Genomic DNA, 15,512 nt, shown 5'->3' on the forward strand with positions numbered 1-15,512 from the left:
AAAAGAAAGTCATTATCCATTTCGTTTTTTGTGTTATGAATTTACATCGAGATTGTTAATAAACGGGAAACAAGCTGCGTTGCTACCCTTTTTGAATAGCAAAACTAAGTCTTTTAAAAACTACATCCATAGATCTCGAGATCATAACATTAATATGCATGATCCTTTGAATTCGACTGAGTAGGTCCACATACTCTGGCATCATAAAACCAAAAATATCAAAAGCAAATGGGATAAACACGTGCTGATTGTTATTTAGATATTTGTTTTTTTATTTTTTTTAAATGGAAAAAGGAATATCATTGCTCAAAAAACAATTACAAATATAATTTCTAGCCAGGAGCTAGAAAGGCATACAAGTAACAGACATCTATCACCTATTTATGATTCCTTTCACACCCAAACTGAACCAAAGATCTCTCTCAATATCTTTCATTTGGCCTCTATGTTTAAGCCAAAGTAAAGAGCATTCTTTAATGTCTTCGACAATTCTTGAGTATGATTTATATGCGTTGTTAAAGATCCTCTCGTTCCTTTGAATCCAGATGTTCCATAAAGCCGCCATGATCGCACAATAAAAGGCCTTCTTTTGTGTATTCGGTAAATTAACTCCCCATGCCACATCGAGAATGTCTTTAACCGTCTTGCAAGTGAGTAAACCCATGTTTTCCAGCCAAACCCCGACGAGCCACCATATGGTTTTAGCCCTTATGCACGTAACGAAGATGTGATCAGCCGTTTCTTCCGAATAGCCGCAAAATGAACAAGTCACGGAACCGACCTGTACTCCTCTTTTGGCTAGTTCGACTCGTGTTGGAATCCTACCCGAAATACTCCTCCAAGCCAATGTGTTCGCTTTGGCCGTTGCCCAAGCACACCACTTCATAACCGGATCACCGTCACTTTGGTAAGTCGCAACGCCTAGGTCTTTTCTCACGGCTTTCACCGAAAAAAGGCTGTCACTTTCCGTTTCCCAACCCCACACATCATTCGAATCTATCATTTTTTTGTTATTGAGAATTTCGAAGAGCCGTAAGAACTCGGCCCAACTCTCGCTACTTGAAGGTTTATACCTCTAGTCCCAATGCCAAACAGTATTTGAACCCAACTTTTTGTAATTGTCATACACTCTAGCACTCTTCTTAGAAGATTTTGTATAACAGTGGAAACTCATCTTTTAGTTTTTTGTTGCATAGCCACACATCTTCCCAGAACCTCACTTTATTCCCTTTGCCCACTTTGCATTTCACCTTAAGGTGAATGTTTACGTTTCTTTTTTGGAACTCTTTATTAATTGCCCCAATGTTTTTCCATACCCCTGTTAGTGACTTGTTTATTGGAATGATTTCTTTTTTCCAACATCTCCCGTGTATCGCTTTTATCACCCTAGCCCATAGTTGATCTTCGTCTTCCCTTAATCTCCACCACCATTTGATTAACAGTGCCAGGTTTGCGTCTCTAATGCTCCCCAACCCCAACCCGCCCAGCTTCTTTGACGCCACCAATTTTTCCCATTTGATCCATCTGATTTTTTTGGTTGAACTTACCCCCCCCCCCCCCCCCCAATAAATCTTCTCCGAATACCTTCGAGTGTGTTAATTACTTTTGTTGGTGCTTTATATAGTGAGAGGTAATATGTGGGAAGATTACTCAATACCGCCTTCGCCAATGTAACTCTTCCTGCTAACGATAGGCATTTTGCTTTCCACCTCGAAAGTTTAGAGTTAAAACGATCTACCACAAGTTTCCAATTCCCGATTCTGTTCATGTTGGATCCGACCATCAAACCAAGGTAATTAAATGGAAAAGATCCCACATTGCAATTGAGTGCTTTTGTGAGGCCATCCCACATTTGTTTTTTTTTTTATTACCTGGTGTTTGTGGGACTTGAATGGATCGAACCCAAGACCTCCACATTCGGATATTTTGTTAACCCTTCCCCTTTTATGTTTCCTAGATTTTATCGATGTCATAAAGAAAAATATAAAATAATATATACCGGTGAACTAAAACCCCCCAGATGTTGGTTGCATCTACTCACCTAAATCAATTTAATGTGGTTCATCATCTCTACATACCCATTTGCATCATTCACCTAAATCATTTGCTCTATAATTCACTCTATTGGATCTCACTTTAGCCCAACAATGGCGGGTGTTTTGTCTCTTCTCAGGCGACTCTATCTCTCCGCTTATAACTGGATCGTATTCGCAGGATGGTAACTTCAGATTCCCAATTCTTTTCAAATATAACCGTTGTTTCGATTCATATTTATCTGTTTTTGTTGTGCTTTAGGTTTCAAGTATTGTTCTTGACCTTGAAAACTCTAAAGGAATCAGGGTATGAACATGTTTACAGTACTGTTGAGAAGCCCCTTTTGTTAGCTCAATCTGCTGCCTTTTTAGAGGTACTGTAAAACCCTTATTGGATTAAATTTATTTGTTTAAATTTATTGGAAAATGGTTTAAATTTGTTTTTTTTATAGTGGGAAATTTTGAAATTTGGAAAGATGGGAACAACTTTGGTAAAGTACGTGTTTGTGTTTACTACTTATGGAAATCATCACAAAAGTATTGATTGGGTTTTTTGTGTTTAATTTTAAAGTTGATTTCTTGCTTTGTTTCATATGGGTCAATTTGTTTTCTGATCTAGGGTTAGAGTTTATTTCATGTGCTTATACTTCATGAAGTGGCATCTAGGATAAGTTGAATTGTGGCCCGTGAATGTGTACTGCGTATATACGTTGTAATCGTCGTGTACTATGTGTATAACATAGACCCCTTAAAAGTCAACTGAACTGTTGAAAAGTGAAAACTCAATTGGTGTACCTTAGTATCATAAGTCTATTAGGCATAAAGTTATGATTTCGTTTCACCGTTGGATGAATTTTGACTCGTTTTCTTTTCTTGTCTCGCTTACCTTTGGAACAGATTCTACATGGTATCATAGGTGAGTTTTTATTTCATTGATAAGCTATGCTTTTTTTCTTAATCGACGCACGTTTCTTATTTTATAATGTTTTTTTTTGCATCAAAAGGTTTGGTTAGATCCCCGATTACAGCAACACTGCCTCAAATAGGTTCAAGATTGTATGTGGTGTGGGGAATCCTGTATAGTTTTCCCGAGGTTATTAACCTACCTTCTTTTTATTTACCGTTTCGGTTCTACACACAATACATTGAGAAATAAAGCTTGACGGTTACAGGTACAAAAACATCCTCTTATCAGCTCTTTGGTCATCAGTTGGAGTATCACTGAGGTAAGTCTCGGATGGTTTAAACTACCGTTTCTTAATTAGTAAATCGTTAGCGCAAGTTATACGTTTTCTAACGATATCGTTTTGGGCTCGATGATTAGATTGTCCGGTACTCTTTCTTTGGCACAAAGGAGGCGTTCGGTTCTGCTCCATACTGGCTGTTATGGCTCAGGTTTGACCTTGATGCTTTCGTCGTCCGAGTTGATATTTAATATTTTAATTATTCATTACTAAATCTATACCCCCCCCCCTCTTTTCCTTATATAAGCGTGGCGAGCTGTCATAAATTAAATAACATTTTTTCGGTTACAAGTGCAGGTATAGCACGTTCTTGGTGTTGTATCCGACTGGTATTTCCAGTGAAATTGGTATGATCTATAATGCGTTACCGTTTATGAAGGTAACAAGTCTACATCCCTACTACTAAACACTTATTTATATACATACCTATATATATGAACGGAACAAATGAGAACAAAATTTTGAATTTGGCCCGTTCTCCTCAGGAATCTGGAATGTATTCGGTAAGGATGCCGAACAAATGGAACTTTTCTTTTGATTACTTTTATTTGGCGATTGTGGTGCTTGCAATTTATGTACCAGGTAAGGTTATTATGATTTCTGTTGGTTTAGAGGCATCAGTGATCAATGCATAAGCTTGTTAACCGTTTTAAAAAAACGAATGAACATCTTTTTTTTGCAGGAATTCCGCACTTGTATGGCTACATGCTTGGCCAAAGAAAGAAAGCGCTGATGAAAACAAAAAAGGAGTAGTGTTTGGAGTTTGTAGCCGATAAGTTAAAATTTTGGATGGCTACATGGTGGTGTAACTTTGTGTTTTAGTACTTGTTTATGGGTGTGTTTTCCACCCTGTTATTTAAAGTTTGAAGCCTACATATTTTTGTTAGACACAATACATAGATTCAATGCTATCAAATTATCAATACTTGGAGAAAACAAACATTGGTTTGGTGATAATGGTATTTTTTTTTTTTTGGTTATACCAATAAATTCAGTTACTTCTATGATTTTTCTCATGTTTGGATATGATATATGACTAGTTGCTATTGGTGTTGCATTAATGCATTTTAAGAAAATAGTAAATTAGAAGGAAGAAGAGAACCATGAAAGTTGCATCAGCATTTGAATGAATTCATGACATAATATAAATTTATTATATTTTTATAAATAATATACTCGTTTAGCAGTACGAACCTAATCAAGCTCGATATATAAAGTTCGAACACAAAAACATTTGTTAAATGATAGTCTCCACAAAGTTTTTTTGAAAAAAAAAAAATATTTCAAACATCTCGCTAACATCTCTACTCTTTTACACTCTAAAGGCTACGCGTTGTGGGTTGGGGGCGACAACTTGCCACCTCAGCAGGGCGCTATTGGGGATTTGGGGTGCGGGCTTCGCTGGAATCGCAGGCTGGTTGGCTGCAAAGGGGAGTGAGTGCCAAAGGGTTTCTTCACCGTTATAGGGTTTGGATATGAGAAATGTGAAAGCCTTTGTTCTCTCGTGACGCATAATATAGTTTCTTCGTTTTGGCACGCCAATTTCTTTTATTTTTCTCTTTCAGTTACAAGATCATGGGTTTATTGGATATACAGATGAGAGCTTCCTGGACGAAGAAAGAAGCACTAGAACCTATACGTTTGATTGTAGATCGGCCGTTACATGAAGAAACAAAGGTGTAGTGATGGTGTTTCGTGATTTAGTTTGTAAAGTTTGAGTCTGTGTATGTTTCTTTTTGATGATTGATTTCCGGTGGGCAAATGGAGGGTGCTGTATTCGGTTAGCATCATTGGAGTATCCAAGCCAATTCAACAAATCTTGAAACAGCCTTCTTAGACTAACCGGCAAAAAAGCTTTGACTAAGGTTTGGAGGGGTGCGCCAGGCCAAGGCAGTAGTGCAAGACCAAGGCGACGCTCAAAGACCCCAATAGCAAGCTATTGTGATAGGCCTTTCCCCATAAAAAATAAGATTAATATCGAGTGAGCCAATGGCTCACATATCAGATATTAAACTGATAAGAACAGATACTACACTTGATCTTAGCCAAAAGGCCGAGAAAGGTATGCCTTCTCCTATCTTGGGCCGCTGTTTATCTAGAATGTCTTTTCATCTTTGTATAGTTCACTCAGACGATGTGGGACTCTAATAGACTTATTATTTTTCTATGGTGTTTGGTCAGCCATGTTTCGTTTCCCGTTAGGTGCTAGATAGAAAAACACATAACAGACATCTTTGATTTACATAAACAACTCGTGGAAGCAATATATCTCTAGACATGCAAGTTTCAATGACGATCGCATGCATGTTTAGAGGTGATATGATCATATCACCCCAACAGATGCGCAATTGCCTCTGTTCATCCAACTGCATTTAAGTTATAAAAGAAAGACTTTAAACAATAGGGAGCATACAAATAAAGAAGTAAGGCAGATTGAAACTTGAAAGGCATGCATATATCACAAAAAGCATCTTTGACAATTGTTTCTTAACCTTTTTATTATATACTTCTATTCACATAATAATACCAGTTACCTACAGACATAACAATAAATCAGAAAAATAAAACGTGAAACTTGATTGTGAAACTATCGGTGACTTACTGACTTACTACAGCAATTTTGATTAAGAAAATCAACTAAATATAACTGGTTTAAACAAATGTGTCAAACCAACGATAAAAGGATGGAAGAAGATTCTTTATTCGATGAATCGATGTTGAACCCATCATCATCCCTGTCTCCAAAAGATATAGAATTATGTGTAATGAAAATAGGAAAACAATGAAAAAGATACAGCTATATAAAGGCTAGAAAATGTTACTTCATTTTTGTGAACTTCTGATCATACCATTGGACAGGAAAAGCCAAGTTATTCAGTGCACAGATGCTTAAATTTTTTATTTGGTAAAAAAATTGCAAATTATTGTGGATTTGGATTAAAATTTTGCCAAAAAAAAGACAAACTTTTGATATCTATTTAAACGAAACTGTAGCAAGGCACGGGTGTACCTATTGTGCATGCAGTTCACATCTAGATTATGAAAGAAGTTTCAATAGGAAACAGATATATAAGATTGTTGTGAAGAACCGCGTCAAATTGATGGTAAAAGCATGAGTAGGATTCAAATTCTCCAAAATAATAAAAAAGTTTATACCAAGGCTTGGAGGGGTGCGCCAGGCCAAGGCGGTAGTGCAAGACCAAGGCGACGCTCAAAGACCCCAATAGCAAGCTATTGTGGTGGGCCTTTCCCCATAAAAAATAAGATTAATATCGAGTGAGCCGATGGCTCACATATCAGATATTAAACTGATAAGAACAGATACTACACTTGATCTTAGCCAAAAGGCCGAGAAAGGTATACTTTACCTCTCCTTGATCCGCTGATTATATAGACAGACTCTCCATTTTTTGTTTTCGTCACTCAGCTGATGTGGGATAGTGAGATTATCAAGTGTGCATTACTTAACTCACACTAAACCAACCCTCCAGATCCTCACCCTGAACACTGTTGTTGACTTGTTTCAAACTCAAAGAGCTCAGAGTAGCTAACTCACAATCTTATGATAACCGAGAGAGAAAACTTCAGGACAGGATTGATCGCTATCAGGTTCGCATGAATGAGCTGGCTAAGGAGAACTCTTGCACGCTTCATCCACCAGTAGCCTGGCCACAGGGAGTGATGTGTCCCCGTGACCACACCCTGGCGTGAGAATCAATAACTGTTCATTCGGATTAATTGCACTATTTACCTTCTTGGACTTCAGCAACGAACTGGTGCATCTCATTTTTACCATTCAAAACCGACATTAACTGGACCTTCATTTGGTGGACTGCTCAGCCATAAGCCTAACACCTGTGTTAATTTAAGCCAAAATGATTCAGCCCATTCATGTTTTAGCACAATTAGGTAATGTGACTTTTATACTTCTGATAATCCATTTGTTCTATTTTACTATAAATAATATTTATTTACCTAAGTTTTATTTTGAAACCTATATAAATACATCAGTGCATTTAACAACTAGTAATATTATAAATAAACATATAAAATGCACCATTATATAATCACTCATCATTTTAATCTTAATTTCTTTTTATATAAATATGTTTAAAATGCAATTGTCTTTCATATATTCTGAAACTAAAAAAGTATACATATGAACAAGTTTCACTATTTTATATAACCTACACATACATGTATAAAGTTAAAAAAACATATGAACATATTAATTTAATGATTTTTTAAACTTTGAAACTAAACCCCAACATGTGAAAAGGTGAAAAACCAGTTAGACACTTACAAATCAATCCTCCAAACCTCCAAAGAGATCCCTATATGCTGCTGATACATGACCAAAGTGACTTGAATAAGCTTACCCGACCAGTGGCGGACCCAGGAATTTTTTCATAGGGGTGCGAAACATTTTTAAAAATTTTAGGCCCCAAGGTATATAAGTAAAAACATTGGTTCATATCAGGTCGGTTCGAGTCGTGTCAGGTCATGTAAAACAAATGAACATCAAACTAAATTTAAAACATCGCCCTTCTAAATCATCAAAACATGCCAAACCTTGTTATAAACAAAACTAAAATGTCGCCCTACGCGTTTTCATTTTTTGAAATCTATCCAAAACATCATCTAAACCTACTTTCTTAAGCAACTTTTCTCTATATAACATATACAACTATCACTTAAGTTCTCATCGTCAATCCGATTACGCAAGTCGGTCTTCACATTCTTCATTGTTGAAAAACATCTTTCAATGGTTGCGGTTGCAACGGGTAATACGAGAACAAGCTTCAATGACCAATATACCAATGTAAAAGTTACTTGAATATTTGTTGAAATCATTAACCTTACAAGAGTTGACAAACATATTACATAATGTATCAAGTGTTCAAGCCCTAGAAATTAGGAATGAGATTTTTTACCGAAATACCGGTACCGTACCGGTACCATACCGGTACCGTACCGATGCCGTACCGTACCAATCATAAACGGTACCGGTATCGTACCGATTTCATCCCTACTAGAAATTATAATGTAAATCACACTAAAAATCATCTAAACATCATATACACCATTGAGAAAAAACCCCAAACATCAGGTCCTGATCGTATATAACCCACAAAAAAAAGATAAAATATCATCATCATTACTAACAAAATATACATATATAACCCACCACAAAATAACATATCATCACTAACAATGATAGACACATGTCTCCTGCCATTAAAAATTCACTTCCGGTGGCTACCGGTTCCGTCTCATCCCACCAAAAATCAACGAGAAAATCATCAAAAAAATCAACCAAAAATCATCAAAAATAACAAATAAACTTACTCGTGTTCGATCGGCGGTGGTTGATGGCTGATTACGGTGGTATGCGGCTGTTGTTGTCGCTGATGTTCTGATCGCTGGCGTGCGTGCAGGGATGATAGAGAGCGGGAGAGAATATGTAAGGGTTTTGGGCTTTTTTATTTTATTTTAGTTTGAAATCTTGTTGATTTGTTGGGTTTGTATACTGGGCTAAGACTTTGGAGTGGACTAGTTAAAGGTATTAGGTATTTGGGTTTAGTTATTTAGGTATTAAAAGTTATATAATTTAGGTAGTGTTTTTTTAAAATATAAATTGATAACACTTTTTACCTAAGGGGTGCGGACGAAAAAATCCAAGGGACGTGGACGGAAAATTCCAAGGGGTGCAGACGAAAAATTTCAAGGGGTGCAGACGGGATTTTCGACGGAACTTAGCACTAAATTTTTTTTTTCCCGGGGGTGCGCCCGCCCACCTTGGACTAGCTTTAAGTCCGCCCCTGTACCCGACTAGATCGCCGCATGACTTGTGATAACTTTCATGACCATCCAAAGCAAACAACTAGAGAAACAATCACAAGATCGATGGATTCAATTTCATAGGTATTTTCTTCAATCCGATGTGGTCCATTGTAAGATAAATTGCTTGAATATTAAAATGATAAATAATTAAATTGCTCATTTAAAAGTAAGATAACAGAAAGCTATTTTACACAATATTAGAACATGGATAATAATAATACATTGTATACATTTGGTGTTTTTTTGTGTACTTTTCCTTTGCCAAGAACTAAATTATATATTCAAAGGAAACATTGTTCAACAAACTTGAAAATTGTTAGGTTGGGTGTTGTTGAGCGCCACCCACTAACGCCCACCAATTTACATCACCACCACCAAAGGGTGTTAGAGCATTCACATCCAATCCATTATATTCTCACCCTAAGTTATACTAAAAAACACTACATTTTCTCTCTCATTTTCAATTAAATAATATTTTTTTATACCTTTATCATTACCTTTTCTCTCTCCTTCACTCACAACCACTTTCAAAACATATTAAAAAATTATAGGGGGTGAACAGTGTCCCCCCAAATATACAGATGAACAGTAACATTTTCTCTCTCCTCCACTCACAACCACTTTTTATACTCTTTATATTTTAAAACAACACACACATAATTTAATTCCTTGGATGTGAATGCTCTTAGCCCCTAAATCGATATCCCTTTAGGCTTTGCGGTGTGGCTTAGCGCCACCCGCCACATCGGCCATTTATGGCGCCCTTGTCCGCCATCGACCACCCCCATGTTGTTAAGAGCATTCACATCCAACCCACCATATTTTCACCCTAAATTACACTAAAAAACACTACATTTTATCTCTCCTTTTCAATTAAATAATATTTTTTATACCTTTATCATTACCTTTTCTCTCTCCTCCACTCACAACCACTTTCAAAATATATTAAAAAATTATAGGGGGTGAACAGTGTCCCCCAAATATACAGATGAACAGTAACATTTTCTCTCTCCTCCACTCACAACCACTTTTTATACTTTTTATATTTTAAAAACAACACACACATATTTAGATTCCTTGGATGTGAATGCTCTAAAAGGGGGGGGCGCCAACCCTTGTCCGCCACCGTGATAACGAGCAAAAAGAGGTGTGCAGGTGGGGCCCACCTCTTTTCAACCAATAAGAATTTTTTTTGTTTAATAGGAGGGTTTTATACCACACCATGCAAGTTAAAAAGAGTGGCTTTAAAGCCCCCCATATGACGTGGCGTGATAAAGCCCCTAGGCGCTTTATACCACACCCTCCAGCCTTAGGCTATGGGGTGTGGGATAAAAGCCCCTAGGGGCTTTATCAGGACACATCAGCCAGGGGGCTTTATCACGCCCTCCCTTAACTTGAATGGTATGGTATAAAGCCCCCTATTAAACAAAATAAAAAAAAAATTGTATTGGTTGAAAAGAAGTGGACCCCACTTGCACACCCCTTTTTGCTCGTTATCATGGGGGCGGACAAGGGAAGGTCCCCCCCCCCCCCCCTCCTCTTAACAACCTGGGGGTGGTGATGGCGGAGAAGTGACGCTATACATGGATGAGGTGAAGGGGTGAAGGGGTGGCGCCCTCCAGCCTTAGGATGAGTACTATGGTCTCACGTCCTCGCCACATGGTAATAGAGGAAGAGCGGTTGGGCGGGGAACACCGACGGAAGAGGCAGGGTTGGGGTGGGGTGGGGTGGGGGCGGTGTGGAGGATGGCATGTCATAGAGGAGATGTGTTGATTGTGGGGCCCTCATTAAACGGCAACTTTTAAAGAAAAAAATAATTTTCCTTTTATATATATACACATCACATACCACACAATTTCAAAAAAACACAACACACTCAAATCCATTCTCACACTAAAAAATGGCAAGAAGAGGTTGGAGTGAAGAAGAAGACATCGCAGTAGTCATGACTTGGATTAACGTTTCCGAGAACGTGCCACAAGAAAACGTCTCGTTTGGAGTATCTCCATTTCAAGAATTTCGTCAGCGTGTCGGCGAAAACAACCACTCTGCAGATCGTTTTGCTTCAAGAATTAGGGACTTGAGAACAAAAGTTTTGAAATTTAACCATATATTCAACATCGTGATGGCACGCGGTGACACTATAACAGAAGATGAAGTGATCGCAGAGGCTCGTCGTGAATACCGACCATTTACTCCCATCTCATCTTGGCAATTACTAAAACACCAACCTCATTTGGGTTTTGTTTCGTGTCCAGCTTTAGACTCAGACTTTTTGGGGGTTTATGATTAGTGTAATTCATTTGCATTTATCTAGTTTGTTTCGGTTTAGTTATCTAGTATGTTTCTATTTATCTATTTTGTTTATATATCTAGTTTGATGAGTAGTGTAATTATTTTGGTTATTAAAGCTATTTTGGTTAATACCCGTTAGTTAGTTTTCTTTTTTGGTTGATTTGTAGTTGGGATCAGGGTGATCGGTACCCTGACCCATCTGCTTATGCGAGTTCGAGTGGTTTTCAGGTTTTGAAACAACTTCACCTTTGATTGGACGTACAAGTATAATCCCATACCCATCCCCATGTTAATTAGACCACTAGATGATATATCTTTAGATTGATTTTAATGATATAACTTTTGGTAGGTGTTAATGTTAATGTAACTTTAGAAATGTTAATATATATTTCATGTCATGACTTTCGGTAGGTGTTTTTGTTGAATAATGTTAACGTTATGAAATTAATGTTAAAATGTAATATAATAACTTTAGAAATGTTAATATATATTTATATTCACAAACTATGCATTTGAAATACGATTTAGATATTTTATAAAACCAGCGAGACAGATTTTGCAACGTATTAAATACCATAGGGACGCAGATTGAAAGTATTGTATTTAAATATGGCGGGTAAAAAAATTGTTAAGCTCAAGGACTCGAAGATTAAAAGGTTTTAAACCATAGGGGCGTTGGCCGATGAAGAAAAAAAGGGTAACATGGTCATTTGAGTTACTTTAACTAACATAGTTGGCACCAGGTGAAGCCTACATATTTTTGTTAGACACAATTATGGTTGCAAAAGTCGTTAGGCGCTCCCTAGTCGGTCGACCGGGGAGTTGAGAGTACTCGGTCTACGCGGAGAGTACTCGGGGAGTACTCGGACATGTTGAATTATAAAGAAATTACTTTTTGGAGATTAAATATATGTCAAATAACACAAATTTACTAATATTTATAACAAAATACGTGAAAATGATATTCATTATTATGTTATATTATTATTTAAGTCAAACTAGGCCCGAGTTGACCTACTAGATCCAATTCTTGCCGAGGTTGACCGCGTTTGACCGACTCCGAGTAATTAGGCGGAGTCAAGGAAAGTCGCCTCGGCAGCCTGCCTTTGTAGCGACTACTCGAGGAATACTCGGCCTTGTAAACCTTGTTTTACAACCATGGACACAATACATAGATTCAATGCTATCAATACTTGGAGAAAACAAATATTGGTTTGGTGATAATGTTTTTTTTTTTTTTGTCTATACCAATAAATTCAGTTACTTCTATTATTTTTCTCATGTTTGGATATGATATATTACAAGCTGCTATTGGTGTTGCATTAAGGGTTATTGGATTTTATCACCCCTAACTATTGGCTATTTGTCGCTGCCACCCCCAACTATCACTTTGAAGCCCATCACCCCCAACTTAACACTTAGTGTGTTCTGTCACCATGTCGTTAACTGATCACCAACTTTTGATCTTGGTACTATACTTTTGAGGTGTCCTAAGATCCCTAAAACCTTCCTAAGATCCCTATGACACCCCCAAAAGTATAGTAACAAAATCAAAAGTTAGTGATTAGTTAGCGACGTGGTGAAAGAACACACTAAGTATTATGTTGGGGGTGACGGACGTCAAAGTGATAGTTGAGGCCTGAGGGTGGCAGCGGGCAATAGTCAATAGTTGAGGGTGATAAAATCCAATAACCCTTGCATTAATGCATTATAAGAAAATGGTAAGTTAGAAGGAAGAAGAGAACCATGAAAGTTACATCAGCATTTGAATGAATTCATGACATAATATAAATTTTTAGGTATCAGCATGTAATTATATTTTTATGTAATTGTATTTTTATTGTTATAAATATAAATTTATTATATTTTTATAAATAATATACTCGTTTAGCGTTACGAACCTACTCAAGCTCGGTATATAAAGTTCGAACACAAAAACATTTGTTAAATGATAGTCTCCACTCTCACTTCAAGTTTTTTGAAAAAAAAATATATATATTTCAAACATCTCGCTAACATCTCTACTCTTTTACACTCTAAAGGCTACGTGTTGTGGGTTGGGGGCGACAACTTGCCACCTCAGCAGGGCGCTGTTGGTGATTTGGGGCGGAGGCTTCGCTGGAATCGCAGGCTGATTGGCTGCAAAGGGGAGTGAGCGCCAAAGGGTTTGTTCACCGTTAAAGGGTTTGGATATGAGAAATGTCTCGTGACGCATAATATAGTTTGTTCGTGTTAGCAAGCCAATTTCTTTTATTTCTCTTTCAATTACAAGATCATGGCTTTCTAATTATAGTAATTGTTTTTTCTCCTTCTGGGTATTTTTAAATTTGGGGAAAAAGGTTTGTTGGATATACAGATTAGCTTCTGAGAGCTTCCTGGACGAAGAAAGAAGCACTAGAACCTATACGTTTGATTGTAGATCGGTCGTTACATGAAGAAACAAAGGTGTAGTGATGGTGTTTCGTGATTTAGTTTGTAAAGTTTGAGACTGTGTATGTTTCGGTGAGCAAACGGAGGGTGCTGTATTCAGTTTGAGTTTCCAAGCCTATTCCGGCAAAAAAGCTTTGACTAAGGTTTGGAGGGGTGCGCCAGGCCAAGGCAATAGTGCAAGACCAAGGCGACGCTCAAAGACCCCAATAGCAAGCTATTGTGGTGGGTCTTTCCCCATAAAAAATAAGATTAATATCGAGTGAGCCAATGGCTCACATATCAGATATTAAACTGATAAGAACAGATACTACACTTGATCTTAGCCAAAAGGCCGAGAAAGGTATGCTTTACCTCTCCTTGATCCGCTGATTATATAGACAGACTCTTCATTTTTTGTTTTCGTCACTCAGCTGATGTGGGATAGTGAGATTATCAAGTGTGCATTACTTAACTCACACTAAACCAACCCTCCAGATCCTCACCCTGAACACTGTTGTTGACTTGTTTCAAACTCAAAGAGCTCAGAGTAGCTAATTCACAATCTTATGATAACCGAGAGAGAAAACTTCAGGACAGGATTGATCGCTATCAGGTTCGGATGACTGAGCTGGCTAAGGAGAACTCTTGCACGCTTCATCCACCAGTAGCCTGGCCACAGGGAGTGATGGGTCCCCGTGACCACACCCTGGCGTGAGAATCAATAACTGTTCATTCGGATTAATTGCACTATTTACCTTCTTGGACTTCAGCAACGAAATGGTGCATCTCATTTTTACCATTCAAAACCGACATTAACTGGACCTTCATTTGGTGGACTGCTCAGAAGTAAGCCAAATTTAAGCCAAAATGATTCAGCCCATTCATATTTTAGCACAATTAGGTAATGTAACTTTTATACTTCTGATAATCCATTTGTTCTATTTTACTATAAATAATATTTATTTACCTAAGTTTTATTTTGAAACCTATATAAATACATCAGTGCATTTAACAATTAGTAATATTATTATAAATAAACATATAAAATGCACCATTATATAATCACTCATCATTTTAATCTTAATTTCTTTTTATATAAATATGTTTAAAATGCAATTGTCTTTCATATCTTCTGAAACTAAAAAAGTATACATATGAACAAGTTTCACTATTTTATATAACCTACACATACATGTATATAGTTAAAAAAACATATGAACATATTAATTTATGATTTTTTAAACTTTGAAACTAAAGCCCAACATGTGAAAAGGTGAAAAACCAGTTAGACACTTACAAATGAATCCTCCAAACCTCCAAAGAGATCCCTATATGCTGCTGATACATGACCAAAGTGACTTGAATAACCTTACTACCCGACTAGATCGCCACATGACTTGTGATAACTTTCGTGACCATCCAAAGCAAACAACTAGAGAAACAATCACAAGATCCATGGATTCAATTTCGTAGGTATTTTCTTCAATCCGATGTGGTCCATTCTAAGATAAATTGCTTGAATATTAAAATGATAAATAATTAAATTGCTCATTTAAAAGTAAGATAACAGAAAGCTACTTTACACAATATTAAAACATGGATAATAATACTGTATACATTTGGTGTTTTCTTGTGTACTTTTCCTTTGCCAAGAACTAAATTATATATTCAAAGAAAACATTGTTCA

General features: G+C 37.0%; 2 protein-coding genes, 1 long non-coding RNA gene and 3 other non-coding genes across 6 annotated transcripts; 1 reads left to right on the forward strand and 5 right to left on the reverse strand.

Annotated features, from left to right (window-relative positions):
* Positions 1-373: 373 nt before the first annotated feature.
* On the reverse strand, positions 374-1,003 carry LOC110907206. The gene has a single exon (XM_022152222.1). The coding sequence runs from the start codon at positions 1,001-1,003 to the stop codon at positions 374-376; it is 630 nt and encodes a 209-aa protein (XP_022007914.1).
* Positions 1,004-1,989: 986 nt separating this feature from the next.
* On the forward strand, positions 1,990-4,257 carry LOC110909130 (very-long-chain (3R)-3-hydroxyacyl-CoA dehydratase PASTICCINO 2). The gene is made up of 9 exons (XM_022154138.2): positions 1,990-2,218; positions 2,296-2,407; positions 2,931-2,949; positions 3,038-3,126; positions 3,206-3,259; positions 3,358-3,428; positions 3,575-3,656; positions 3,763-3,859; positions 3,960-4,257. The coding sequence occupies exons 1-9, from the start codon at positions 2,148-2,150 to the stop codon at positions 4,028-4,030; spliced, it is 666 nt and encodes a 221-aa protein (XP_022009830.1). The 5' UTR covers positions 1,990-2,147; the 3' UTR covers positions 4,031-4,257.
* Positions 4,258-5,147: 890 nt separating this feature from the next.
* On the reverse strand, positions 5,148-5,343 carry LOC118486825. Its single transcript, XR_004879992.1, has one exon. It is a non-coding gene; the product is annotated as a U2 spliceosomal RNA (small nuclear RNA).
* A 1,098-nt stretch (positions 5,344-6,441) lies between these two features.
* LOC118486388 lies at positions 6,442-15,225 on the reverse strand. The gene is made up of 2 exons (XR_004878705.1): positions 15,123-15,225; positions 6,442-7,132 (listed from the first exon to the last, which is right to left on the reverse strand). It is a non-coding gene; the product is annotated as an uncharacterized LOC118486388 (long non-coding RNA).
* On the reverse strand, positions 6,443-6,638 carry LOC118486824. Its single transcript, XR_004879991.1, has one exon. It is a non-coding gene; the product is annotated as a U2 spliceosomal RNA (small nuclear RNA).
* On the reverse strand, positions 13,995-14,190 carry LOC118486823. The gene has a single exon (XR_004879990.1). It is a non-coding gene; the product is annotated as a U2 spliceosomal RNA (small nuclear RNA).
* Positions 15,226-15,512: the final 287 nt, after the last annotated feature.

This window comes from Helianthus annuus, chromosome 14 (assembly GCF_002127325.2).
Source record: "Helianthus annuus cultivar XRQ/B chromosome 14, HanXRQr2.0-SUNRISE, whole genome shotgun sequence".
Lineage (NCBI taxonomy): Eukaryota > Viridiplantae > Streptophyta > Magnoliopsida > Asterales > Asteraceae > Helianthus > Helianthus annuus.